The sequence below is a fragment of the Triturus cristatus genome, chromosome 3_2 (genome assembly GCF_964204655.1).
Source record: "Triturus cristatus chromosome 3_2, aTriCri1.1, whole genome shotgun sequence".
In the NCBI taxonomy this organism is placed as follows: Eukaryota; Metazoa; Chordata; class Amphibia; order Caudata; family Salamandridae; genus Triturus; species Triturus cristatus.
The window spans coordinates 683,739,324-683,767,028 of record NC_140584.1 but is presented as its reverse complement, the minus strand read 5'-3'; the positions used below and the strand labels follow the sequence as shown (position 1 = coordinate 683,767,028).

General features: G+C 43.9%; 1 protein-coding gene across 1 annotated transcript in view; it reads left to right on the top strand.

The window, feature by feature from the left end:
- IGF2BP2 (insulin like growth factor 2 mRNA binding protein 2) overlaps positions 1 to 26,552 on the top strand; it is a 380,650-nt gene extending 354,098 nt beyond the window's left edge. The window contains exons 15-16 of the mRNA XM_085648719.1: positions 3,459 to 3,572; positions 22,131 to 26,552. Of these exons, the coding sequence (XP_085504845.1) occupies positions 3,459 to 3,572; positions 22,131 to 22,229 (213 nt within the window). The 3' untranslated portion in view covers positions 22,230 to 26,552. The remainder of the gene's footprint in view (positions 1 to 3,458; positions 3,573 to 22,130) is intronic.
- Positions 26,553 to 27,705: the final 1,153 nt, after the last annotated feature.

The window sequence follows — 27,705 nt, the reverse complement described above, 5'->3', positions numbered from 1 at the left end:
ACAATAAAATGGTCAGTTCTGGTGCCTTCATCTTAACTGTCATAATAAACAAATCAAAATTTTGGAATCCGGCATGACTTTTTCCTTGGAACCGATAAGGCCTATGCCCTTTACCATTAGCTTTACACATGAGTCAACATAGGCTTATACCAGAGCACATAAACAGGCAACCATCATCCATAGAGTTATAAAATGACCAATATGTAGAAACATAGTTTACAAAACACATTGGTCCCCTCTCAATAGGACCTAACACCAAACATCTCGGTGAAATCCCCAGGTTTTCTCGGAGTGGATGGCCAGTGCCTAAACCCATGCAAACTACGGTAATCTGTGAGTTCACATGTAACAAAATACCAGTCTGTAGCTCTCAACACAAAGTGATAACAACCAACTCTTAAAGGCTTTCTGACTTTGACAAATCACAATAAATAAGCTAAACCAAGTGCCTTTGTCATAACTTTCATAACAAGGTGATCAGACCTATCGCATGCGACATAATGTTTCCCAGTGCACCAATGAGGCCTATAGCTAGTCACCATAACCAACTCACATATACTGTTTGAGTTTATGCTTTTCCACAAGGAAAACCATCAGGCACACAGTTATAAAATTAGGTAGGTATACAAAATTACAGTTGGTTTAACAAATTACTATCTCTCACAGAGCAAATCTTCTATACCCATAGTTTGTCACAAGGGTAACCAGTACCAAAACCCTTGCCTGCTATGGTTGGTGAGATTTCATATAACTAAATACCCATCTGTAGGCTTTAATAAAGAGAAATAACAATCCATCCATATGCTTTTTCAAAATAAATAAGTCAGGCCTAATTACTTTCTCTTAACATCTCATAATAAACAGATCAGGCCGATAGCCATGGTCATTGGCTTGCCACCATAACAAACTCAGTCCTGCTGCATTGAGTATAAGCTTTACCACAAGCCAAAAATTGCAATATAAGTAGTCGTTTTAATGGAAGCACACAAATTAGGCCCAATCAAATCCTGTATTCAGGGGACCCAACATACGGGTGGAGACTCAGCAACTCACAGTAGTACTCCCGATCGCTCCTTTTTGTTGATCACATAAAGCTAGGCAACAGCCGTGCTGATAAGCCAGAACTGAAAAACGATGTAGATTAGCATAGCCTGGGCTTCCCATACTACTACACACAGATGACCTCTGAAGTTTAAAGTTAATGATGGGAGGGGAGAGTGATGGAACTAGAAAACTGCAATACATTCATTATGACTGGCCTCCTCCCATCTGTGCTGTTGCCAGGGAAAAAGAAACACCATTATGTATTTACCTAAGAAGACACTGTGACAGTATTACAGTGTCGTGCGTGTGCCCCTAAAAGTTCACAGTCTGTCCCATTGTAAGCCTGAAACTTTTTATACATGTTAATGAGACTTCTCTAGGCAGCCATACTGCTGCTGGCTCACGCAGCTGGATAAACAAACAGACAAAATCACAGCTGTGTGGAGGGGAATCACGTTTCTCTGTGGATGCAAAACCAATTCTATCCAATCAAAAATTGTAATCTTGTCCACCCACATGGCGGCAAAGCCTCTCTCTGTACTACTCCAAAAGGTTATTTTAAGTTGATCACATAGGATCTGCCAACATCTGCGCTATCAATCCAGGTCTAAAATTATGGAGAGAATTTTCTAATGTCCTTACTCAGTTGTTTTATAGTAGCCATTTCCATACAAGATTTTCTGCTGAGGATAAATATTGCTCCTGTGCAAAGTGTCAGACTGTTAACCATTCAAATATTTCATTAGTTCACTTTCAGAACTACCTGTAACCCATAATGATGTTGAATGTTTGTAAAGATCTGCAGACAACCTCTACAAAACCCCAATATAGAATAACGGCCTGGCTTATAATGTGGGATTAGTGTGAAAACACGTAGCAGGAAAATACCAGGTACTAAGTTCCAAGGGTTTCCATGCAAAGTTCTAATATGAGTTGGCATGCCTGTGCCATTGTGTCAATGTCTCTAGGAATTCCTTGAAATCACCCCCATCCTTCATTTCTGCTTTTGGTCAATTATACTTAAAAATTAACAATTTACCCCATAATTTCCATATAAATGTTTAATGACAAACACCCTGAGAAGTTGTTTGATAGGTTGTATCCAATTTGGCCATTGTTCTTCACCCAGTGTGTTTTGGCACTCGTATTCTTTGTTGGAGAACCACTAATCCTCTGTAATGCTGTATTTAAATTATGTATAGGCTTCACAAACCCAATGCTCTTTAAAACAATCTATTTTCTACTAATTAATACATTTGCCACATTTTTTTCAAAAATTCCTAGAAGGCGATGCCCTTACCAAATCTTCTCCACTTTGGAATGCTGGTGATTGTGTTTAAAATGGGTCATTTTGTACTGTTTATTCTAGATGTTTATTGGCTTAGGACATTTTAATGTAGTTCTCTAATAATTACCACATTGCATTTACAATCGTGACATTTTGAATAATATAGGTTTTAAAAAAAAACAAATTCAGGTACAGGCAACCCATATGCTGGAAGGGGATGGAAAAGACGAAACGGGAGATCAAAATAATGCACAAGGTTGAAGTTTTTTTGGAAGATAATATGTCAATATTAGAATTGCTTTCAGGAGTCCATATGCAGAGACAGAAGGAAACGTGATCATGGACTGCTTGAGCAAAGGCAAAAAGCATGAAACAGTGCCCAAGCCATCAGCATAAAAGTGGCATCCATACCCACAGGGGGAGAGAGTGCTTCAAACTCCACAAATGGGAGTGTGTGCTGGAAAGACAGAAGGGATTAAACTCTGAAAATTGGGCACAGACTGTCCTTACATCTGATTTCGATTCCACAGCTATAATTTTGCTCCAAACCCACAACAATATCCTATGTGTTTTTCAAAATGTTCTTAATTTTTAATTGAGTTCTTTTTTTTTTAGAATGTTTTATGGACAATTGTCTAAATAAACTTGTTTTGTACCCATTTGTAACATGGAAGAATTTTTGCTATGACTTTATTCCGAAATACAGCTTTCACCTGTCAGTAAAGAGGAACACATATGTAATAAAAAACAAAGCATTGTTAAAAGAGCTTTCCATTCTTACATGCGAAACTCTTAAAGGGGAGGTAAAATCATACAGGAAAAAAAGCTGGAGGCTTAATAGTTTTTCTCTGGGTCAATTTTATCTCTTGCTGTTCCCAGAATGCATATATTATATAGACAATGGGGCGACCCTGTGTCCCTCAGAACCTGGGTATAAATGATGTTCCCAGAATGCAGGCTGTAGGCAAAAGTAAGTATATAAAGAGTGTTGCTTGTTTTTATCATTCAGTACTTTTTTACTGATTTGAATATTTCTATTCTCTTGAATCATTTTATCATTATTTAATTCAGTTTAATATATTTCTAATCGCCTGATAAATTAAAGATTTTTTTCCTTATTTTGTAGGTAAATGAATTGCAGAATTTAACAAGTGCTGAGGTCATAGTACCACGAGATCAGATACCGGATGAAAACGAAGAAGTCATTGTTAAAATATTAGGACACTTTTTTGCCAGTCAGGTAAACACATTTTTGTTCAGAGTGTAATATTGTGAGACGGCTACAGTAGGAGGTTTTTGTAAACGGTTTATAATCCCTATTGTGGTAACAGAACCATTGGTTTATTGCAAATTGTAATTCCCAGGACTACTTTTACTGCTGCTAAATAGTTATCTGTAAATAATGTTTACATTTCGAGTTTAAATGTTGACAGCAAGAAATGATCATGAAAGTTCTTTTATTAATGAACTGGTGTTAGATCTGCCATTGACTGTTCTGAAGACCCTTTTGCTCCATGTCAATTGTTTAGTATTTTCAAGAGACATAAAAAAACACTTTCCGCTATGGCCTTAAGAACCATGTAAGAATTGCGCTCTTTTGACATGGTTCCAAGACACTTTTTAAGCACATACATAACACTAACTCATCTGCCTGTATCCACTCACAAATCTATTTTCTTTCAGGCTTTCCCATTGTATCATCACAATGATTTCTTCATTGTCAGCCTCTAGCCCTTGAGAAGTCAGTAAAGAAAATGTGATGTTTCCTACTACTCAGTCTTTCATCTTACACTCGCATACAGTGACCTTTCAACAGATTACAGAAACACAGGCTTGCCCTTCGTGCTGTTTTAGCAGTATGGATCTTTAATGTCTTTAATGTCCCATGCTTCCTTTCCTTTGTAACCTTGTATGTGGATGCTGAACATTCTTTACAATAATGTAAACTAGTTTGTGGGCATTGTTATCAGGAGTTCTTGACAATGACAGATCGCTTAAACAGGGCAAACCAGGACAAATCACATGTTTTAATTCTATATCTATCCGCAGTCTATTTCTTGATGGGTCAACCTAGGCGAACAAATGACCCAATTAGGCAGAGTGCTCATATTTCTCCGTATCGGGCACACCATGTCCCCCTTCCATAAAGGCAAAATTGTTTAACTCCGGTTTCTTTTCTTTCTAAATAAGGTGTGCAGAAAATTATTTTTGACGCTATTCAGCGTGTCAAGCAATAATAGTTCCAATTTGTTCCACTTCTTAACATTAGAATATAGTCTGTCAAATAGACTTGTAGTGTTGCATTTGTAGAGTGCTATATTAATTTTTAACAAATACCGCCAGGTAATTAATTTATTTCCTCTTGTCAGGTAGACATACATGAGGCTTCTGAAAGATGCAATTTATTAGGATTGAAGGTGATATTTAGTCACACTGATTTAGATTGGTTAGACAGAGGTGTAGCTGTAGCCTTCATTAGGCACATTATGCTGTCTACCCACTTGCGTGTTTACAACCTCTAACTAGTGGGGCCTTAAAATTTAGATTTTCCTACAAACCTTGTGCCTGGGACTCAAATGTACAGACCAAACATTAGTAGAGTTAAAAGGCACCCCTCACAGTTGCCTCTGTATAAATTCATTTCTTCATTTAACCTTCTATTGAGACCAAGCTTCTTTTTGGGAGCTGGAATAGTTGCAAATCAGAGACTCTCGAACTTAGGATGGAATTTTAAGTTGTCTAGCACTTATCCAAAAATATAAATGCCTTGATCTGATCAACAAAAAAAATTGTACATTTACACGCTGAAGATCACAATCTCAGAGAGATGTGACTTTACTCATTTTTGAGATTCAAACAGTCTACACCTCGACAAGTTTGCCTCACTCTACTTCACCCGACACCTTCAGAGGATCACTGACTACCTTTCGGTGCCCCTAACGCCTTTCCAGACACTTTGGAAACCACAAGTCCTTCCTTAGTGATCGGTTCAGCACCGGAGAATTCAGACCAGAAGGGGGTGATGAAAGGACTCGCCTTCAAAAATTACCCAAGGATGTAACTCCAGTTATCTGTGGTTAGATCATCACAATCTCTGCCTCTCCACCACCAACACGATGCCTTATGTGAGTCCTGCTTGCCTTCTGCTCCGAGAAGGGCTCATAGTGAAACGCCCCAACAAACAACCTCCTTCGCTTCAGACAGTTTTGAAGAAGAGGTAGATGGCACCGTGTTTACTTCATCTCTCCCTGGAAGTGATGATGGAGCCTGATTTAAGCAGCACCCGTACACGTCAACTTTCGTTTCTTTCATTCTGCGCCTTGATACACAAATCCAGAGTTCTTCCCCAACTCTTTCCACATCCGTTTTTGCTTATAAAATTCTAATTTTTTCTAATGTGCAAGGGAACCAGATTTCTTCCTAAGGGCTTAAGCCTTTTAGGCAATGTCACAGGCATTGTCCTGCAGTGTGTGTCCTCTTATGAATCCAAAGGTGATCCAAAAATGCAGATCAAACATGTACATCGCCAAATACCAAAAGAAGTCTTGGAAGTACCCCCGAAGTTGAGGGCGTGGACTTGTTCCAAACCTCAGGTCCGTTCTCACGACAGTTTCTCGTTGTGGTCCAAGACTTCCAGTATGTCAAAACGGTAGAACAAGAAGGCTTGACAGGTTTCATACTAGTCCCACCACTCAACCTGAGAAGTCACAAGGATGCCATAGTGCCTTGTTTTGATCCCTGACCCCCACTAGGGATCTGATCCCACAACTTATCCTTATGCACCCTGAGTTTTACAGACCATTAACAGCTGCACAATAGATTGAGGCCTTTGCAGAGACCATGTTGCAAACTTTTAGCACACTCCCTATTGAGCAGCTTCAGTCCACAAGGGTCCATGGAGGCCTCTAAACAGGTTACAATCAGCAGGTCCACCGTCTGTGTCTCCTGACCTGCCTTGGGTTCTGCTCAAGTCAACTCCCAATCCCAAATTAAATCCAAGTCGGCCTCTGTGACATAGCCACTGGTGTTGGAGGACAACTCCATTCCCATTCTCCTATTTGACTCCGAGTTGAATCCATCTCTGCCCTGACTGAGATTGCGTCACAAAACCATACCAGCACAGCCAGCCCCAATTCAATTCTATTCCAACAGAACCATACCTTCGCCATGAAGCTGCACCCCTGTGCTCAACTGGTGAGCTCCTATTCTGATTACAGTCAGCCAGCCTATGGAGATGAAGGGAATTATTTCCCTCCGAAATTTGACTACATGGACTTGCAGGAGACAAGTGCGTTGGATACTTTCCCAGATACTGAGTTGAGTTCTAACCCTGGGCCATTAATGGAAGAGGGCCTCCTTTGCTGTGGTAATGGGAATGGCAGCAGAGGTACTGACCTTTCAGCTGCCGACTATGGAATTCAAAACTAGTGTCCTGACAGAGGTTTTGTATCCGATACAGCCTTCCTCTGAGCCCCTAATACTGTTTAATTAGGACACCCTACTGAGCACTTTATCTAAACCTGCAGGTGAATTGGCAGAGTGTGAGGCACCATAGACCTGTGCCAAGCAACCCGTACTTCTTAACACATCACTCTACACCATAACGTTTGGTGGCTTCCACCAGTATGGTGAACCTTAATTATTTTCTTATGACTCTCCCAGACAGAGTGTCCAAATGAACAGATAATATTGGCAAACAGGTGTTTTCCTCACCAGTCAAGCCCTCCGGTCAGTCAATAACAGTTGTTTGCTGGGGAGATACTACCATGCATTATGGGACATGGCCGATGAGATTTTCCCAGCAGACCCGAGGAATTTCAGGCTAGACCATTCAAGATGATCAGGATGCAGCCAGATTCATTATTCGTTCAGGACTGGAAACTACTGACTGATTGGGCTGGCTAGTCGGCGCAAGTGTGGAGCTTCGGCATCAAGCTCGGATATCATCCATTGTCATCTATCTTTGGGGATTTGCAGGCCTCTTAAACAGACTTGCTATTCAATTGATCTTGCCTGTTGGGCGAGAAAGCCAATTCAGCACTGGAGTGCTTCAAGGAAGGCCAGGCCACACGAGGTTCCTTAGGCCTTTCTAGCACCCCAGTCCTTTCTGGGTCAGACCTGGATCAATCAGACAACTGCCAGGCCAGTAGTGGCAGGGAACTTCCTAGTCCCCAGCCCCTTCGACATCAGCCACCAAGCTGCTTTATTCGCCCTTAGTGCCTCACGACCACCTGATGGGAGGCTGGATCAGACATTTCCTGCAAGGGTGACAAAATAAAATATCACATCCGACAGGTGGGCCTTCAGACCTTCAACGAGGTTGTGCCCTGCTATTCCTTATCAACCCTCCACATCTTCCAACTACAGAGTCTTTCAGGGGAGCACCTGTCCAGTTTGATCAAAGAAAAGAATTGCAGCCTCTTTGAACAAAGGAGCCTTAGAGAGGGTCCCGGCCTCAGAAATAAGGACTGGCTGTGACTTCCATTATTTCCTCGTACTAAAGAAGGAATGAGGCTTTGATCCTTTCTTAGATCCAACCTCTGAATGCCTTTTGCTTAAAGACAAATTCAAAATGCTCATTCTCTGTCTGCCTTGGAATCAAGCGACTGAATAGTGGCTTTGGGCCTGCAGTATGCCTGCTTTCATGTACCTATCCTGCAGGCCCACGGGTGCTAATTGCGGTTCAAGTTGGACCAGGAGCATTTTCAGTTTGCTGTGCTCCCTTTTGGCCTCACCAATGCTCTCTCAATGCCTTTCAAGTATTCACGAAAGTGATGGCGGTGGTCACTGCACACCTTCATGGGGTTGGGGAGCCCAGTTTTCCCTACCTCAAAAATTGGCTGTTGAAGGTGGGCTCTCCACAGTTGGTCATAGACCACCTCCAGATGACGGCAAATCTCTTGACATTATTGGGGTTCACAATAAATGTGCTGAAGTCACACATGATTCTGTGGTGGAAGCTCCTTTTCATTAGAGCCATCCTAGATAGGTGCAGTTTCAGACGTTCCCTGCTCCATGACAAGTTGAGGACATTTGGGCTATGACCCTGATGTTTCAGCCTCTGTTCTGGGTCTCGTTGAGAATGGCTATGTAGCTTTCTGGTATCTTGGCATCCTTCATCCTGCTTATCAGGTATGCCAGGCGGCATATGTAGGCTCTGCAGTGGAACTGGAACTCTCAGTGCACCCAGCACCAGGGAAACCTCTCGGATGCCATCCAGTTTTTGGAGAAGACTGTAAAAGACCTGCAGACATGGCTACTCAACCAGAATTAGACCAGTGGCAGACCCTTTCCCTCTCTCAATTACAGCTGACTGTGGTGACTTATTCATCACTGCTTGGTTGCAGAAATCTTTGGGAGAGGTGGTGATCATAGATCGGAGACCCAACTCCATAGCTGCCTGCTGGAGTAGGGGGCCATTTGCATGGTACTGTAACAAGCTGGATGGGGTGGGGTCTTGGGTCCTGTGCTAGGAGGCTGTTCACTTCTGGAATTAGCTGGAACGACTGGGCATTTTCCTGGTTGTGAACTACCTGGTATGATCTTTGAACACCAGGGTGAACAAAGTTAGCTGTTGGCACCTAGCAGATCACGAGTGGCAATTGCACCTTAAGGTGGCACAGGGAGCATGCCAGCAATGGGAAGAACCCTGGCTGGATCTTTTCGGCACCGTCATGAAAGTGCAATGACAAACATTTTGTGTGATGGAGTTTCCATGAAGGCTCATTCTCTCCGAGACGCTTTCCAGATACAGTTGAGCATGGAGACTCCTGTACGCCTTTCCACTGCTGCCTCTCTTGCACAGAGTTCTGAAGAAGATTAGGAGGGACTTGGCCCAAGTCATCCTTGTGACTCTGGAATGGGCAAGGGGAGTTTGGTACTCGAAACTTCTGAGGATGATCATCTGTTCCCTGATCAGGCTATCACTTCAGGAGGATCTCTTGTCACAGTAGCAGTTCAGGATCCTGCACCCGAGCCTGCACAATATGCACCTCCTTGCATGGAGATTGAGTGGCAGCAGTTGATTATGTTTTACCTTCCTCCTCAGTTGGTAGATGTCATTTTTCTGTCAGATGTCCTTCTACAAAGTCTGTTCTGCGCGCTGGGACAAGTTTGGGGCCTGGTGTGGAACCCACAATGCAGACTCTTAGCAGTCAAAACTGTCAAATGTCTTGTAATCCATAGCCCAGGAAGGACTAGTAGTGGACACTGTTAAAGGTTATTTGCCGGCCATTTTGCATTTGCCACAGCAAACATCTCTGTGCAAGTCACCTGCTGTGATGGGGTTTCTAAGAGGTTTCCTGACAAATCCTTTGTGATGCCTGTGATACCACAGTGGGACCGTAATTTGGTCCTCAGGTTAATCATGTGCACTCCCTTCAAACCATTGCACAGCTGCCCATTGCATATGCTGACTCTGAAGTCTTAATTTCTAGTCGCGTTAACTTTGGCTCTTAGCATGAGTGAATTCAATCGCTTTTGGTGCAGTCACCTTATACCATCTTTTATAGTATTTGAGGGCTAGGGTGGGCTTATTACCAAAAGTTGTGGCAGCTTCACCCCTTGAAAGAGTAGAAGGGACCCGATTGGCTGGATCACCTTTAGCTCCTTCATCAATTGCACCAAAGACCATAGGGTGAACAATCAGATTTTTGTTGCATTCTCAGGGGTAAAGGATGGCAAGACAGTGCATAATAGGACACTGTGAAGGTAGATAATCCTATACATTACAATCTACTAGACACTTGCAAAGAAGCAGCCTCTGGAAGGACTGAGGCCCCATTTCTACAGGGCCAAGGCTGCTACCACTGCGCTGGCCTGCAGAGTGCCTATCCTTGACATCAGTCAGGCTGTGATATAGGTGTGAGTGCAAAAGTTTGCGAAGCACTACTGCCTTGACAGCCAGGTCCTATGGGGAGATGGTGAGGCTTAATGGTTAGGGCGGCTGATTTGAAGCTGGGGAACCAGGTTCAAGTCTCGTTGGAGGCTCAAACATCCTGTGATTCTGGGCAAATCACTTTATCTCCCTGTGCCTAAAAAAATGAATGTCAGACTGTAATTCAACTGGTGCTCATGTAAAGCCTGATACCTTTGGGTCGAGTTTGTGCTATATAAAACTGCAAAAATGAAAAATGGGTAGGGCATTTTGGTCATTCAGTCCTGTAGTTCTTTTTGGTCTGAGCTTTTCCACAGACCCACCACCTTTGGGAAGTACTGCTTTGGTATCTATTTTAAAGGTGAAGACTCTGCAGTTAGACATATCTATCAGAAGAACAATCCACTTACCTGCGGTAACACTCTTTCTTCTGATCAGTCCGTACTGGGATGTGGCTTTTCGGAAAGATGGTCTCGTGAATTTCTATTGTACAGCACACCAGGCTCCACTGCTGCACCCCACAAGAGTGCCTCGCAAGGCAATTATCAAAGGCAGATTGTTACTAAAAATATGTAGTGTTGACAAAGGCCAGCATTTATCAATTCCTGCACTGGTGTAATAGCAACAACTTATTGTAGGTGAGGCCTTTCTCAGACCTATTTCTGTATGTTACCATTCCCACAGGCACCTCCCTCGTGGTACTGGGGAGCATATCTCGACACCCTGACTGTGCAGGTGGTGTGGTCCCCCAACACCTCAGTCGCCACATCAACTACGGGACCTGTGGCAAACCCTCAAAAACATCTTCAAGTTCATCCGAGGGAAGGTAGTCGTCTTTTACGTAGATAATATGATAGCTATGTGTTTGTTGCATGAAATAGGGTGGCACATGCTCCCCAAATACCACCCACCCCCAGGTCTCATTCCTAGAGCAGGGGCTTTGACATTAGGTGATCTGCCATAATATCCAACCCCTAGCGGAGCATTTTCCTGGGTTGGACAAGGGCTTTGCAGACCTACTCAGCATGGGGCATCAACAGGTCTACGAATGGGAACTCCATCTACAATTCATACACAAGTATTTCCAGCATTAGAGCACCCAACAAATAGGCCTGTTTGTCACCCCAGAAAATGCAAAATGCCCTAACTTTGCCTCCTGTTTCCCCACCCACAGTCCATGGGCAGATCTTTGCCTACACTTTTCCTCCTCTGGTTTTCCTACTGTATGTGGTGGTGAAAATGACACAACTGTCTTTGCCCCTTGTCCCGGTGACCCCTGCCTGTGCCAGGCAGTCATGGTGCTCCATGCTTCTGGAGAGTCCCACACCTCCATGAGATGTTTTTTGCTGAGAGCGGACTTTCTCACTCAGTCACAGCCAGATCAGACACCTGTACCTTAGACACTGCAACCTAGCGATCTCACACGTGAGGTTCTAGAGTTGAAGTATCTAAATTTCCCCCAGGAATGCATGACCGTGTAGGGCCACCACGTGGGCCTAATACATGGCTAAGTTGAAAAGGTTTGTTCATTACTGCCTTTCCAAAAACATTGACCCCCACCCCAAAGCTAAACATTCAGAATATTGTCTGGTCTTTTACATCTGCAGAAATCGGGCCTCGCCTACACATCATTATGCCTACACTTAGCATGCAAAATAGGGAAAATGTATCCCTCTTTAGAATCCCAGTAGGCACTGCTTTCAAAGATGATCTTTAGAAGGTAATATCTCCTCAAATTCCTCCTGCTCCCATATGTAAACCATAATACAGTTCTCATGGGGCCACCCACTTTACACTTGTGCGGCAGCCCCTTCCAGTTTCTTTCTTGGAAGGTGGCCTTCTTGGTGGCCGTAAGTTTCCTAAGGAACATTAGCAAGCTACAAACACCACTTACAAAAATTATGCGTTCATGTTCAGATAGAGGTTTTCTCAGGACCAATCTCAAATTTCTCTCAAAGGTAGCTTCACTGTTCCACCTCAGTCAGACCACAGAGTTCCCAGTATTCTTTCTTCAACCAGATTCAGTAGGAGAAAGAGCTTTGCTAGATGTCAAACGAGCTTTTATGTACTACATTGAAAGAAGCAAGCCTTTTTGTAAGTCTGGTCAACTCTTTGTAGCCTTCGCAAAACCGCATAAAGATCATCCCATCTCTAAGGAAGGTATGGCAAACTGGACAGTAAAGTGCATCCAGATCTGCTACCACAAATCTAAGAAAGTTTTGCCTACACCCCTAGGGCACACTCCACTCTTAAGAAGGGGGCAACAATGGCTTTGTTAGGAAACGTTCTGCTGGCTGACATCTGCATAGTGGCCACTTGATCAACATTGCACACTTTTACCAAGCACTATTGTGTAGACATTGTAGCCCGCCTGCAGCTTATTGTGGCCAGACACTTTTAAGGATTGTGTTCCAGGCATGTGCATAATCTACTTGCTAGCCACCACAAAAGCACTGCTTTACAGTCTATGCAGAGCATGTGTATCTACAGCCTCACATGTTGTGAATGAAAAATGTTACTTACCATGTAAGCATACATTCATTGTGTGGAGTGCAGTAGATTCATATGTGCCCACCTTCCTCCCTGGAAGCTTGTGATGATTGCAGATCTCTTTATTACTCAGTCGATACTGCACAATACATATGGTGCACCACCCTTGGCTCGTTCAACACTCTATATACATTCTCACCTGCTGTATGAAAAAGAATCTAACATGGAGTTGGAGTTGGTGCCCATACACATTGTGGACCAAAGGAGGAGTCACAACCCATCTTGTGACGCAAAAGGCTCTTTGAAAAATGACAGGTTGCAAATGTTTCAGCCCAACCCTTGATGTTACCAATATGCAAAGTATGTGTATTTGCAGCACTACACTTAATGAACAGATGCTTACAGGGTAAGTAACATTTTCCTTCCTTATGGAGAAACCCCTTTCCCCACACCCAAGCCAATTTGAAGGATAGTTTGACTTCCTCCATACCTGGAAGATTTACCCTTCCCGTTGATGGGAGTAAATCTCCGATCTTTTTGAAAATTAGAAGGGGAAAACCAAAACCAAGTTTGAGTGTGTGTACAAACGCACAGATCATTGTAGGTCTGAAATGCCCACTCACTCATAAATCTATTTACTTATACGAATCTTTGTGTGAGTAAAATCCTTTGTTAGTACAGAACCACATTTATAAAATGGTTTTGCGCTCATGAATGAGACTACTTGCCATGGTTATGCTTGCACTTAGCTTTGTGAAGTGATCCCTATTCATCTGTCTAACTTTGGCTTCTATATCCAAGCACATTTCAATGTAAAATCAAAAGTAAAAGCTGATTGCCCACCAGCAGAGGAGATTGCAGGATCACTCAATTGAGAATTCCTGACGATCTGGGTCACAACCTTGCTCCTTATTTTCTGTACATTGTTGTAAGTTGGAAAATAATTGGTTTATTTTAAATCTTGATGATAACACATTGCCTGAGGCACTTTCAGATCACCTTGTCCCACCCTGTCTTGTAGCACCTGGGCCCAGGCCCAAATCAGTGTTGTCTTATCTGAACTGTTTCCTGCAGAGAGTGGCACCAGGCAATGGTGCCTGCTCATGCTATTGGTCTTTGCCTTTGACAGTCAACTTGCTGACAGTCTGGGTCAGAAGGGACAGCCTGGTTCAAGGCTTCCAGTGGGATGCTAGCCTAGAAGACCAGGTGTCACTGATGGACTGGCAAGAGATTTATGGAGACCTTCGACCTCTGAGGGGGCCTCTGGCCTACTAGTAAACTGGGACAAGTCGGTCATTGTCCTGGTACAAGAGGGGGACTCTGTAGCGGGTTTAGGGCTGCAACTGTGAACACATGTCCAAAGCTTCAAATACTTAGAGAGGTACATCTCCACTGATACAACATTGTGCTGCAAGATTAACATCTTTTGGCTGACCTGCGGGTGATCTTAGACATAGGACACCCTACACTGGTTCAGGATGCACTTCCTAAGATGGCTGTACTCCTGATCGATTCTTTGATACTGTGTGGGCCATGTCAAGCTTCTTTTCATACCGTAGAAGTCTCTGAGAATTTCCAGTTGCAAATGTGTCCAGGCAGTGTTTTGACAGCAGCTTAGGGATGGCCAATTTGCAGTTCTAGTAATAGGACACGCAGTTGTCTATCATGAAGGACTGACTTTGTGAGTCTAGGGATGAGCCAGCAATCCTCTTAGAACCGGATCCGTTTGATGGATCATCTCTGGCATGCTGTTTATATGGCTCCCACATTCCGAGGTTCCCTGACCGCGCCTTCAAGAGCCACACTGGGCTGTTGTCAATGGGCACTACGCTTGAGTGGCTGTCATAGAGCACACGGTTGGCACAGGTGATGCTCTGCTGATGAGACCTCATTAGTATTTCTAAGTTGAGGGATTTATGGAGCCCTGGTCACTTGAAATCCTTCAAGATGCAATTGGAAGAATTAAAGTTTCACCAATCCCATTTTTTCAGATATTTTGCTGCATGCACTGGACCATAACCATCCAAAGTTTAGCCCTCTCAAGGCTTGTATAGAAATACAGCCACTGGGTAGGTGCTGGATCTTTCAAATCTGTTTCTTACAAATACTCAACACACCAGATTGGTTCACAACGCTGTTAAGAGCAGGGGGTAGTGCCCTGGAAGACATAAAGGGACAGAGACTAGGATGATGCCTTGTGAAATCAAAATCCAGACATGCCTTCACCTCATCCAATTCAAGTTCTTGAGTAGGTACAACTATGCCAGAGATAGATCGAGGGTGAAAGAAAGGTTCGAGGCATGTGGGCTGCTGAATTCATATCTGTGCATAGATCGCCGCCTAGTGTTGGGTCCGGATGATTGCACATTGTTGTCCTGGAAGAGTCTTCGAAGTATCACGAGATAGGTGGCTCCTCCCCTGGACTACAGTGCGCATGGGCATCCCCTCCATCCTTAGATTGTTTTTTTCCGCCATTGGGTTCGGATGTCCTAATCTTAGCTCTTTGAGTTATTTAGGCCTTTACATTCGTCGGTATTGTTTTCGTTCGGCACCAAGTCTATTTGTCGAGGGCGTTCTCGAGTAGATCATCAACGATGGAACCAAAGACATCGAATAGCCCTTTTAAGCGTTGCCCTCTTTGCAACGCTAAGTATGCTCGCTTCGACGTGCACCCGGTGTGCAACAAGTGCCTCTCTCCAAACCACGACGAAGCCACCTGTATGGCGTGTTCCAGGTTTCGATCGAAGAAGACCCTTCGCATTCGTCGAGCAGCTCGGCTCGAGGCGCAGAAAGCGACGCCGAACCCGGACAACATCTTCGGGACAGAAGATGAGGAGGTCGTGGACCTTGAAGTTCGGGGGGAGCTATCGGATCCGGCTTCGGAGCGAGAATCCGACTATGATGCCGAAGACGAGCGTATAGTAGACGAACCGGAAGATGGTGTCGTCGAAGAGGTAGGAGACGACGAGGAGGCCCTTGGGGCCGAGGAGGATGGCTCAGAAGATGAGCTAGGCCCACATGTCGGTACAGGGCCCAGAGAGGCACTCGATAAGGCACAGGTCGAGGGATCGCCACAAGGCCTTACCCAAGATCATTCTTCTCGTTCTACAGCCCCGCATAAAGGCCCGGCTACGAACTACCCTAAAGAGCCATCGGTATCGAAAGCGCCATCATTCGATCAAACGAAATCGAAACTGAAGGCACAGGCCCCGAACTCGAAACCGAAAGTGAAAGAGTCTCTCATCGGCAACAAGGCCTCGAAGCCCTCGGAGCCGAACAAACAAAAAAAGGCCGTCGACGCACAGAGATCTCATGGGGACGTCGAGCCGAAGGCGGCGCCAACAACCAAGGTCAAGGTTGCCAACCCGAAAAAAACGGCGCCGAGGATCGTCGACACAAAAATACAGAGCGACTCGCGATGGCCGACCCATCCCAGTCCTCGTGTCGAGAACACGGCGTCTGGTTCGGGGTTAGATGCCACGTCCAAAAAGGTATCGAAGGAACGTGTCGAATCAACAACACCGTCTCCCTTCCTAAAGAAGAAGGTGTCGGAGTCGTTACTCCGCATCCACGACACGGCTTCCATGCTCGGCGCAAAAGCACCCCCGCAGCCGAAGACGGTCAGCACAGTTCACATCGCGTCGACGCACATAAAATTCGGACTACCACCGGCGGTACGACCGCCGATGTTCGACGCAAAGAAGGGTGCCGAGCCGCAAAAAGGGGTCGACCCGAAGAAACCTGTCGAAGCACCAACAGGAATGCCAATGGGACACAGAGCTGTCGATGTACCTCAGGAAGATGAGGAGCCAAGGCAGTTTATCGATGCCGAGACTGGTAGACTCTCAATATATAAAAGAAAGATACTGCCAGAGAAATCAATGGAGCCATACAAAATTCCATTGAAGAAGAAGAGGACCACATCACCAGTTCTAGTGGAACATGGTCAATATTATGACCGGGAGCCTCAGTCATTCTCACCCACACAGTTTGATGTGGATGCAGGGGATGCTGGTGATGTTGAGGACACTTATCCTGTGGACACTGACCCTGAAGATCAAAACCAACCTTGGGTGGACGATATTGGTACAGGGGACCCACGTACTGCTCCAGACACACCGGCATATGTGGTAAAATCATCTCCTACTGAGGATACTGCTGCTTTCAATGCCCTGATTGAGAGAGCAGCTAAAAATCATGATGTACAGCTCCACACTGATCCTATTGAGGATGATTTTCTGATGGATACCTTCTCTACCTCAGAAAGATCTGTTAAGACTCTGCCCATGCTGAAGGGGGTCCTAAAACCGGCTCATGACATTTTTAAGGAGACCACAGGGGCGAGAGTACTAAACCCTAGGATTGACAAAAAATATAGGCCAGCTCCTGTGGACCCTACCTACATAAGAGGCCAGTTGCCTTTGGACTCGTTGGTGGTGTCCAATGCTCGGAAGAGAGCCAATTCACAGACAACGGGTGATGCTCCTCCCCCTGACAAGGAGTCTAAGGTCTTGGAAACTTCGGGAAAAAGAGTTGCTGCACAGGCAGCTAACATCTGGAGAATTGCCAACACTCAGGCACTTCTGGCTCGATACGACAGGGCGCATTATGATACCCTAGAGACACTGCTACAGCACCTCCCATATCAGTTTAAGGAAGGAGCAGAGTCGCTTATTACAGAAGGGAAGCTCATAAGCAACGCTTCCATTAAGTGCACTCTTGACGTAGCGGACACTGCAGCTAGGGCTATTAACACCAGCGTCATGTTAAGAAGGCATGCTTGGTTGAGAATCTCAGGATTCAAACCAGAGATAGAGACAACGATACTCAATCAACCTGTCAACCCTGACTCCCTTTTTGGCCCCGAAGTTGACACCACCCTAGAAAAGATCAAAAAAGATACAGAGACTGCAAAGTCTATGGGGGCTCTGCAATCACAGCAGTTTCGGAGTGGGTCCTTTCGTCGCTCTAGCAACAGAGGACCATCTAAAAACCAGAACTCCCAACAGTCGCAGTACACTAAAGGAGGTTCACAGACCACCTATAATAAAAATACTAGAGGTGGATACCGTGGAAACAACGTCAAAGGCAGAGGCCGAGGGAACAACAGATCCAGGTCCTCCGCCACCAACAAACAGTGACGCCTTGTCACTGCCCCCCGACCACGTAACACCTGTCGGGGGGAGACTCCAGGAGTTTCTGCCGGTCTGGAAGTCCATCACTACAGACAGGTGGGTGAGAGACATTGTCCAGTACGGTTATTGTCTGGAGCTCACATCCACTCCACCAAACATACTACCAAGACACCGTCCTATGTCCGCAGAGCACTTGCACTTATTCCACCAGGAAGTTCTCAGTATGCTCCAAAAAGGAGCCATAGAACTCGTGCCAGCAGAAGAACAGGGATCAGGAGTGTACTCACTGTATTTTCTGATCCCCAAAAAGGACGGGTCTCTCAGACCCATACTGGATTTACGACCTCTAAACCGTTACATTTTCACATGCTCACCTTGCAACAGGTGCTGCCGTTGCTCAAACAGGGAGACTTTCTCGCAACACTAGATCTCAAAGATGCGTATTTCCATATACCCATACACCCATTACACAGACAATATCTCAGGTACACTGTTCTCAATCAACATTACCAGTTCAAAGTCCTCCCTTTCGGAGTAACAACGGCACCCAGAGTGTTCACCAAGTGCCTGCCAACAGTGGCGGCGCACTTAAGGAGACAGCACATACATGTCTATCCTTATCTGGACGACTGGCTTATCCAGGGAAAGTCGGCCCAGCAGTGTACCAACCACGTAACCCACACCATTCACCTTCTTCACAGCCTTGGCTTCTCCCTAAATTATCCAAAGTCCCACCTTCAACCCACCCACGTACAGCAGTACCTAGGCGCGACCATAGACACTCTGGCAGCCAAGGCACAGCCCAATTCAGTACGGATCAACAGCATGCAGTTGCTCATAAAAAAGTTCAAACCTCAACACTCACTACCGGCACGAGTGTTTATGCAGTTGATAGGCACGATGGCCTCCTGCATCTTCATAGTCCCGCACGCGAGGTTACATATGCGCCCGCTTCAGGAGTGCTTGGCACGTCAGTGGAATCAGGCTCACGGACAATTGCAGGACCTAGTGTTGGTGAGCGGTCGGGCATACAACTCTCTGCATTGGTGGAATCCACAAAACCTTTGCAAGGGCCGACCGTTCCAAGAGCCTGTCCCACAAATCATACTGACGGCGGACGCGTCTCTCCAGGGATGGGGAGCTCATGTACTCAATTACACAGTGCAGGGACTATGGACGACACAGCAAAGGAGGATGCACATCAACCTTCTGGAACTCATGGCAATCTTCCTTGCAATGAAGGCATTCAAAGTACACTTGTGGTGGAGAGGTGTGGCTCACTGGTTAGAGGCGGCCGACCCGTAAGCAGAGAATCAGCCAGGGACCAGGGTTCAATTCCCGACGCGGCAGGGTTGTGGACCAGGGTCAAAACAGACTCGATAATTCTCGCCTCGGTACCTACTCTAACCAGGAACACACTCGGCAACTCTGGGCATTAAGCTTGCCTCATCTCTACAACGGCCCCCCACAGACGCCGGGGATGCCTGGTTTCACCTTGGAGATACCCAGAAAGGGACCATCTCACAGGGAAAACCAGGACGGGTTCCCCAGCGGTCTTCAGCGCCAGGATACTCCATGGAGTCACAGTGCGCTTTACAAGTACACCCACATTTACATTTACATTTACTTGTGCAACAAAGTCGTGTTGATCCGGACGGACAACATGACCGCCATGTACTACATACAAAAGCAGGGAGGGACACACTCCCCACAGTTGTCTCATCTGGCTCAGAGCATGTGGAAGTGGGCCATTCAGAGCAACATCTTCCTCATGGCGGAACACCTCCCGGGCAAGGACAAGCAGATGGCGGATCTGCTCAGCAGACACAGCCACCAAATACACGAGTGGGAGATACATCCATCAGTACTCCAACCGTACTTCCAACGGTGGGGTCATCCAGAGATAGACCTGTTCGCCACAAGGGAAAACGCAAAATGCCAAAACTGTGCCGCCAGGTTCCCACATCCACAGTCGCAGGGCAATGCAATATGGATGAACTGGTCAGGCAGATTTGCGTACGCTTTTCCCCCAGCACCATTAATACCGCTGGTGGCACGCAAACTGAGGCAACACTCAATGACGCTCATCCTGGTTGCTCCAACGTGGGCACGCCAACCATGGTACACCACGTTTCTGGAACTCTCCGTGGTACCGCATCAACGACTACGGCTAACACCCACGCTTTTAACGCAGAGCCATGGCGAGATTCAGCACCCAGATCCGCAACAGCTGAACCTGGCGATCTGGCTCCTGAGATCTTAGAATTTGGCTACCTAAACTTGCCTCCAGAATGTATGAATATCATCAAGGAGGCACGGAGACCCACTACCAGAGCCTGCTACGCGGCTAAGTGGAAACGATTTGTCATTTATTGTAAAAATAATGACATCAATCCGCTGGATGCATCAACGCACAACATTATCTGTTATCTCTTACACTTATACCGATGCAATCTAGCATACAATTCCATCCGTATACATTTAACCGCACTGGCAGCTTACCTTCAGAACAGGCAGCACCTCTCACTGTTCAAAGTGCCTGCCATCAGAGCTTTCTTGGAGGGACTCAAACGTGTGATTCCTCCAAGACACCCTCCTTCACCAATCTGAAACCTAAATGTGGTCCTCACCAGACTGATGGGACCACCTTTTGAACCTCTACACTCTTGTGAGATTCAATTTCTAACATGGAAAGTAGCTTTCCTAGTTGCCATTACTTCCCTAAGAAGAGTTAGTGAACTTCAGGCACTAACCATTCAAGAGCCATTTATACAGGTTCATGCCAACAGGGTCGTACTACGCACCAACCCTACTTTCATGCCCAAGGTAATTTCGCAGTTCCATATGAACCAATCCATAGAACTACCAGCGTTTTATCCTAATCCTGAAATGTAGCAGAGAGAATGCTCCACACACTTGATATCAAAAGAGCTCTCCTGTACTATATTGACAGAACACAAAATTTCAGGAAAACAAAACAACTGTCTGTTGCCATTTCTCCACAGCACAAAGGCAACCCCATTTCCAAAGCAGGAATAGCTAGGTGGATCGTTAAGTGTATACAGATTTGCTATGAAAAAGCTAAGCGCCCACTAACAATTCCTACAAGAGCCCACTCCACACGAAAGTTAGGGGCCTCCATGGCTTTCCTGGGAAATATTCCTTTAGAGGAGCTATGTAGAGCAGCCACATGGTCCACTATACATACATTTACCAAGCACTACTGTGTAGATGTACACTCAAGACAGCAGGCAGCTGTAGGACAGGCTGTTCTCAAAACTCTTTTTCAGACTGCTGCAGCTGGCACGGGAAGCCGCCGCTAAATGGAGGGACTGCTATATAATCTATGCACAGATATGAATTCAGCAGCCCACATGCCTCGAACCGAATATGCTACTTACCAGTATGCATCTGTTCTTGGCATATAGGGCTGCTGACATTCATTTCGCCCACCCTCCTCCCCGGCGCCTGTAGCAGCTGTAGCATTCAGTAATTACTAGTTAGCATGGTCATCATTCACTGTATTACACTCCATCTATGCCACAATGGCGAAAAACAATCTAAGGATGGAGGGGATGCCCATGCGCACTGTAGTCCAGGGGAGGAGCCACCTATCTCGTGATACTTCGAAGACTCTTCCAGGACAACAATGTGAAATCATCTGGACCCAACACTAGGCGGCGATCTATGCACAGATATGAATGTCAGCAGCCCTATATGCCAAGAACAGATGCATACTGGTAAGTAGCATATTCGACTTCTTCCATGTGACTTGGAGCTGCCTGGTGAGCCATCACTTTTGGCAGATAAGATCAATTCTTGCTGAGGTGCTGGTACGTCATGTAAAGCTCTCCACGAAGTTAGGACTTTTTGGTGTTGTTTAAGTGGGGAGGGTACACAACACACTTGCATCCCACTTGGACTGGGGTGCCTCCTGGCTAATAAATATTTTGGGAATAGAGACCCTCATTTTCTTTTAAATGTTTTGCTTTAGGTTTGCCTTCATTAACAAATCTTTTGTAGTTTGATGTGATCCACCATTCATCCACTGTATGAATGACATGTTGTAATAGTAAGGACTACCAATTGAACGCAATCTAAATAACTGAGGGTTTTGTTACTGGCTGGAGATACTGAACTGACCCAGGGTGGACCGATCAGACTTTTCATGTCACATATTATTTGAGTTGATTTGTACATATGAAAGTAAATGTTGGTATGGTAGTCCATGTGTATTTTGTGCAAACAGATTTCTATTTTTGTCTTTCAATAAATGTGTGTATTTCTGTCGCAATAGACTGCACAACGCAAGATCAGGGAAATTGTACAGCAGGTGAAGCAGCAGGAGCAGAAGCATCATCAGGGAACGACCCTTGCATCACATCGCAACAAGTGAATTATAAATGTGCCAGCGAGCAACAGCCTATGAATGTAGCCCTCCCAACACCAAGACAAGATACGACAGACTGGGAAACAAACCAAAGACTATCCTGAGTCAGCCAAGGGCTGGAGCTCTGCCTGGACCTACAGGGCAGAAGAAAGTGGTTCTCACCATGCAAGCAAGGGCTGCAGCAAGAGGGCCCTGCAGTCCCTCTATTTCTCTTCTCCGATTACATTGATGACATGTTATTTCTAATCAAACTATGCGTGACGCTATCCCTTTAGTTGGACTGACATAGGCTTAAGTTACAAAAAACGTACGAGTTATGGTAAATCTTTTTTTATCTGATTTTGTATTTGTATGTACATGTTAGAGAACTTTTACAATACAATCAAGTGATCTGCAATGCAAACTAAGATAGCATTTGCAGAAGTAATATATTTTAGAAATAATTTATCACATAATGGAACTAACAAAGTTTTGTTTTTGTTGATTTAGATTAAAACACTAGCTGTTTGGGGCTTATTTAACTTGGGATAGAGTTGAGGATATAATTTTTAGGATTACCAGCCAGCACAGTATACAGAATCGAAGAGATCCTTTTTAGGACTACCAGCCAGCAAAACTATATATAAGGATAAATATAAGGCATAGATGATGATTTATTTATTTAGATTGTTAAAACAAAATGAAAAACATTGCAGTTTTAGTAGCCTTTGTGAGTGCCAACTAAAGGGATATCGTCCCTTAGTTAAATAACCTTTTTGTATCTAACTCGCGGTTTATATTTTTTCCCTTCCACTTCACAGGTTTCAAACTGGCTTTTGCATACTTTAGAAGAAACATTTTTCTCTCTTTCTCACTTTAAAGTGGTTTAAAATCTTACAGCAGGACATGGCTTCCACTTTAGATACATACCTTAAAAGTGTGTGTACAGGTGCGTATGTGTGTGTGTTTGTGTACATATAGTTCTGTGTACAGTGTTTTAGGCACACAAACTTACATTAATTCATCGACTGGACAATATCTTAATTAGGGTTAAGTAGCCTCAAAATTGTATTAATTTGTTTATTTCTTCTGCTGGATGTTATATATGTATAGAACTATCATGTGTGTGTTTTTTCACATTTCTCAATGGTTTCAAAATGTATAATGCACATGAAACATACAGAGGGGTTGTCAGTATTTCCTTGGTGATGACGAGGCTTCATGCCACTAAGTCACCAGTCCCTAGCCTTTAATTTATCGAGCTTTATAGATTATTTTGTCTTGGATCTCCATTGAACTAAACTAATTTGACTCAAATGCCAGAACATAATAGTTTCTCAAATGTGGTTTCCCACTAAATAATGTGCTTTGATCATCATTAAGGATTCCATGAATCCATATAATGCATTTCAGCTGCCTTAATGTACCCGAAAAGCCCCTACATTTGCCTATTATGGTGGCTATGCTTCCTTAAGCCCCTAATGTGCTCATTATAAGAGGAATGTTGACATGGTGATATCACCAGTGACATTGCACTTTACTCCAATAGTGGCGCTGTGGATTCAACTAGAGCATATCCCCGAACCCCTCTGATATCAGAATGCATTTCCCTAGGATATAATGGAAACATGAGGAATACATTCAAGTCACCAGTTACTTTCAGAAAGGCAGGGGTCTTCTAAGACTGTTCACTGAGTCCAAGGATGGGTTTTTATTTGCTTTGAATCCACACATCTAGGTAACATTCAGAGTTCCATTTTGAAGACCTATTTTCAAAACTCAGGGGGCCCTTGTTCAACACCCGAAAAGTAGATGCTTGGTAGAAATTAAATCAAAGGGCTATTTTCTAAGAAGTGTGTATTACTAATGTCTCAGTGCATGGCTCTCAAGTCTCTGGTGCAGTTAAAGCATTTTCTCCTTTTCCTCCTTCTTGGCTGTAACAAAGGTCTTCCACCCCCCCCCCCCCCCCTATTTTCTATTATAGTAACTAACACATCAAGTTGTGTGTTCTACTGGAGATGAAATACTGTCTGAAACCTTGAATATATGTTGTATTTGACACAAGGAATGCCTTGTGCCTCAACAATAAGGGGACATCCAGTGTACAAAAAACTGATTTCCCTACCCAGTCATGCATTGCTAATAATAAAAAACAATAGGCATTCCAGGAGTCCCTTTGTTTGCTGGCTGCCTATAATGTGAGATCGAACGTGACATCGTTCCCTAGATGGCCGCTTTAAAACAGCCACCCCTTATTCAACAAATGGTGATTGGAGTTATGAACAGAAAGTAGTTCTTTGAACTTCAGCTATATTTTTATTTCTACTTGTTAAACCAATCTTATCTAAACCAATTGCAGAAAATGGTAAATACCTTTTTATCGCTGAGTTTGTCAAGTTCGATATTTTCGAAAACATTTGTCTGCTGAACCTGTCTGTGTTTTTCAACACAATTAGGTTTATTTTGAAAGTATTCTTAAATGTTTTCATACTGCAAGAATATTGTGTATGAAGATGTTGTGCCATCAGTGATGCTGCAAGGGATCATTTTCCAAACGTTCTTAGGAGAGGCGTTTTTAGCAAATGCCACATCACACGTCTTTGTTTCACCCTTAAGGGTATTATCAGAGCAGTGGATTTCCAACCACCTTGGCATTGTTTGCTGTTTAGAAATCTTCAAATTTGAATGCCTCACTCTAAACTGGTGGTTCAAACAAAAAAGGAGTAATAATAAACTACATGACTTTGCAGATAGCCCCCTAACACATGCTGAAACCCACATATCTGTTGCATACAAAGAAAACAAAGATCCCTTCTAAGAGTCAATACTTATTCCAACAAAAAGCTACATCAGTAGTGTTCAAAACGTTATAGTTATTTACTCTGTGAATACCTCTTTGTTTCTGATCCAAGTGTGTAAATTGGTTACTGTAGTCTTTATTAAAACTACCGGCACAAAGAAAGAGAACTCCACTCAAACAGAACCAAAAGATACAACAGTGAACCAGGCAAACACTCCATAAGTAACCCAAACAAATTTACCAAACACTTTCATCAGATATAATCTAACCAGCAACATCTACAATCAGTCTTTGCTGAAGTTAACACTGCAATACAGATCTTCATGCTGAACTGAAAGTGTAGGCCATGTTTGGTGATATGCACAGTAAAGAAAAACCATATCTCGTTGCAGTGCTCCATGTTTTGTGTACCCGGATGACAAACATGGTCCGGTGGCAAGTAGTCATGGTTCAGGTGCACTGAACAGTTCCATAAAACATGAACCATGGCATGAGGTCATAAATGCTGCTTCATAAGTCTGTGTAGAGAACTTATCCTCCGCATTTGGGCAGAGTCTGTGTTCTCTAGTTGTACATGGTAAACAAAGACCTGCTTTATTGACCTGTGTGCCGAAGTTAAACCAAGACTGCAATCCATATTTGATGCACTTGAATGACAAGCAAATATTACAGCTGTGACCTTTGTTTCTTGCTCTTGGTTTTTAGATAATTTTTAAATTGTCCGTAGAAATACAGAGGGAAACCCAAGGAAATGTGTTAGTAACATGGAAAACCAAGTCTTTTTTTAAAAACAAAATTCTAGTTGCCCACTAGCCATCTGCTTACTGATGTTTGAATTATTAGATTTGTGGATTGTCTTGAAATACACAATTGTATTTCTAGCAGTTCAAAGACCAGTACGGGGGCATCTAACTAAACAACTTTTCACACAGTGGTTGCAATGCAACAATGATTCCCCGCCAAAATATTTATTCTCACTCTTCAAAAGATGGGCGATTTCAAATTAAAAACTTGTATCCAATTCAACTTAAAGTTCACTGATCAAGCAAGATTTGAATGACCCTGTTTACAAAACGATGAGTGAGTTTGTTTGCTAAGAAGGAAGCATTAGTGCAGTGAAAAAAATCAACTCTCACTAATAGTTTTATTAAATCATCACACAAGATGATGTTGCTCAGGAGTTATGTAGAACTATAGAACGTCTGCAATAACATTAATGACAGTGATCTGGTATTCCCCTAGACCTTGGCATGCACCATATCACTAATAATTTACATGATAATGCATCTGTAAACCAAATAATTTTGTAGAGTACTTTGTTGCAGAATTTAAGACACTCTATACCTACAAATGTAGCTTTTTTAGCCCAGAGTTCCATGTTATGTCCCGATTAGCTAAGAAAAAGCAAATTTTCAAGTGAAATGATGTAATAAACGGTTGTGGCTCATATTTCATACTGAAATTTAAGTCATTAAAATAAGTTTCAAATGCTTATGATCATAATCCCAAAAGTGTAATCTGGAAACGGATAGAAAGATAAAAAAAGAAAATTATTAGAAAAATGATTACATTTGGGCTAACATCCACCCTAATCCCTGGCCCTAACTTACCTCTCACCTTAAGCCTAGCATCACTGAGCATAATACTTCACCCTAACGCCAACCCTAGCCCTGTACACTAACACTAACAGTAGTCCTGAACTCTAAAGGTATGCCTAAAAAGCATTAGGCATGACCCTAGACCAAATGATAATCCTCTACATAATCCTAGCCTTCATGATCAGCATTATGCTAGCTGTAAAATAAAAAGATTAATGGCCCCGTGCCTTTACCCTAATATTAATGCTGATCCTAAAAACTGAACAAATCGTATTGCAAGCCTCTTTTTTTCTCTCTCTCTCTCTCTCTCTATATATATATATATATTACCTACTGGCGGTCGTCAGTAGGTAGTTATAGTTAGGACCTATTTTCCATAGGAAATCCGCAACATTCTATTCCCAATAAGTCTGGCACCGGTTGACGAATCTTCGCGAAATTTTCCAACCTTTTGGCCAGCTCCGGTCCGCTCCTATCCTGAAAGTTTCGTGGTGATTCATCAAGCGGGGGCTGAGAAAAAAGGGGGATCCCAAAACGCGTTTTCCCTATGCAATTTCCCATAGGACCTGTTGACGCAGCTACAGCCCGAACTGCTGAACGGAATTCCACCAAATTTGGCAAAGAGGTAGTCCTCAGTTCAGATTCGTGCCTTTTGCATAAATGGTGTAAATCCGTTCAGTAGTTCCTGAGAAAATTAGACTAAAAAAGATAGACATATCTCTGGCCTCGGAGCATCCGCGCACCCTAAGCGCACCCTCCCCGAACCAAGCGCGCACCCTCCCAATCACGCGCTGAATGCTAATTGGCTGTCAAGTGTCTGTTTACATTCGAAACCAGGAACTGTTGGCAGCCATTTTGTGCCTCGGTAGAAGCAAGGCTGATTAAGTAAGGGATATAAGTGTGTGAAAGATGTAAAGGGGGCAGGGTAGAAATACTCTGACCCTCTAGTGTTGCTTAGGGGGTCCCAGAAGGACCAACTGGGGCCCCCTTTTTTTTTTTTAACGGCCAAATGTATATATATATATATATATATCAGTTATGGTCAATCCAAAAACCGATGCTTCTTTTGAGTTATTTTTACATGTTTTCAAGGCACAAAAATCCT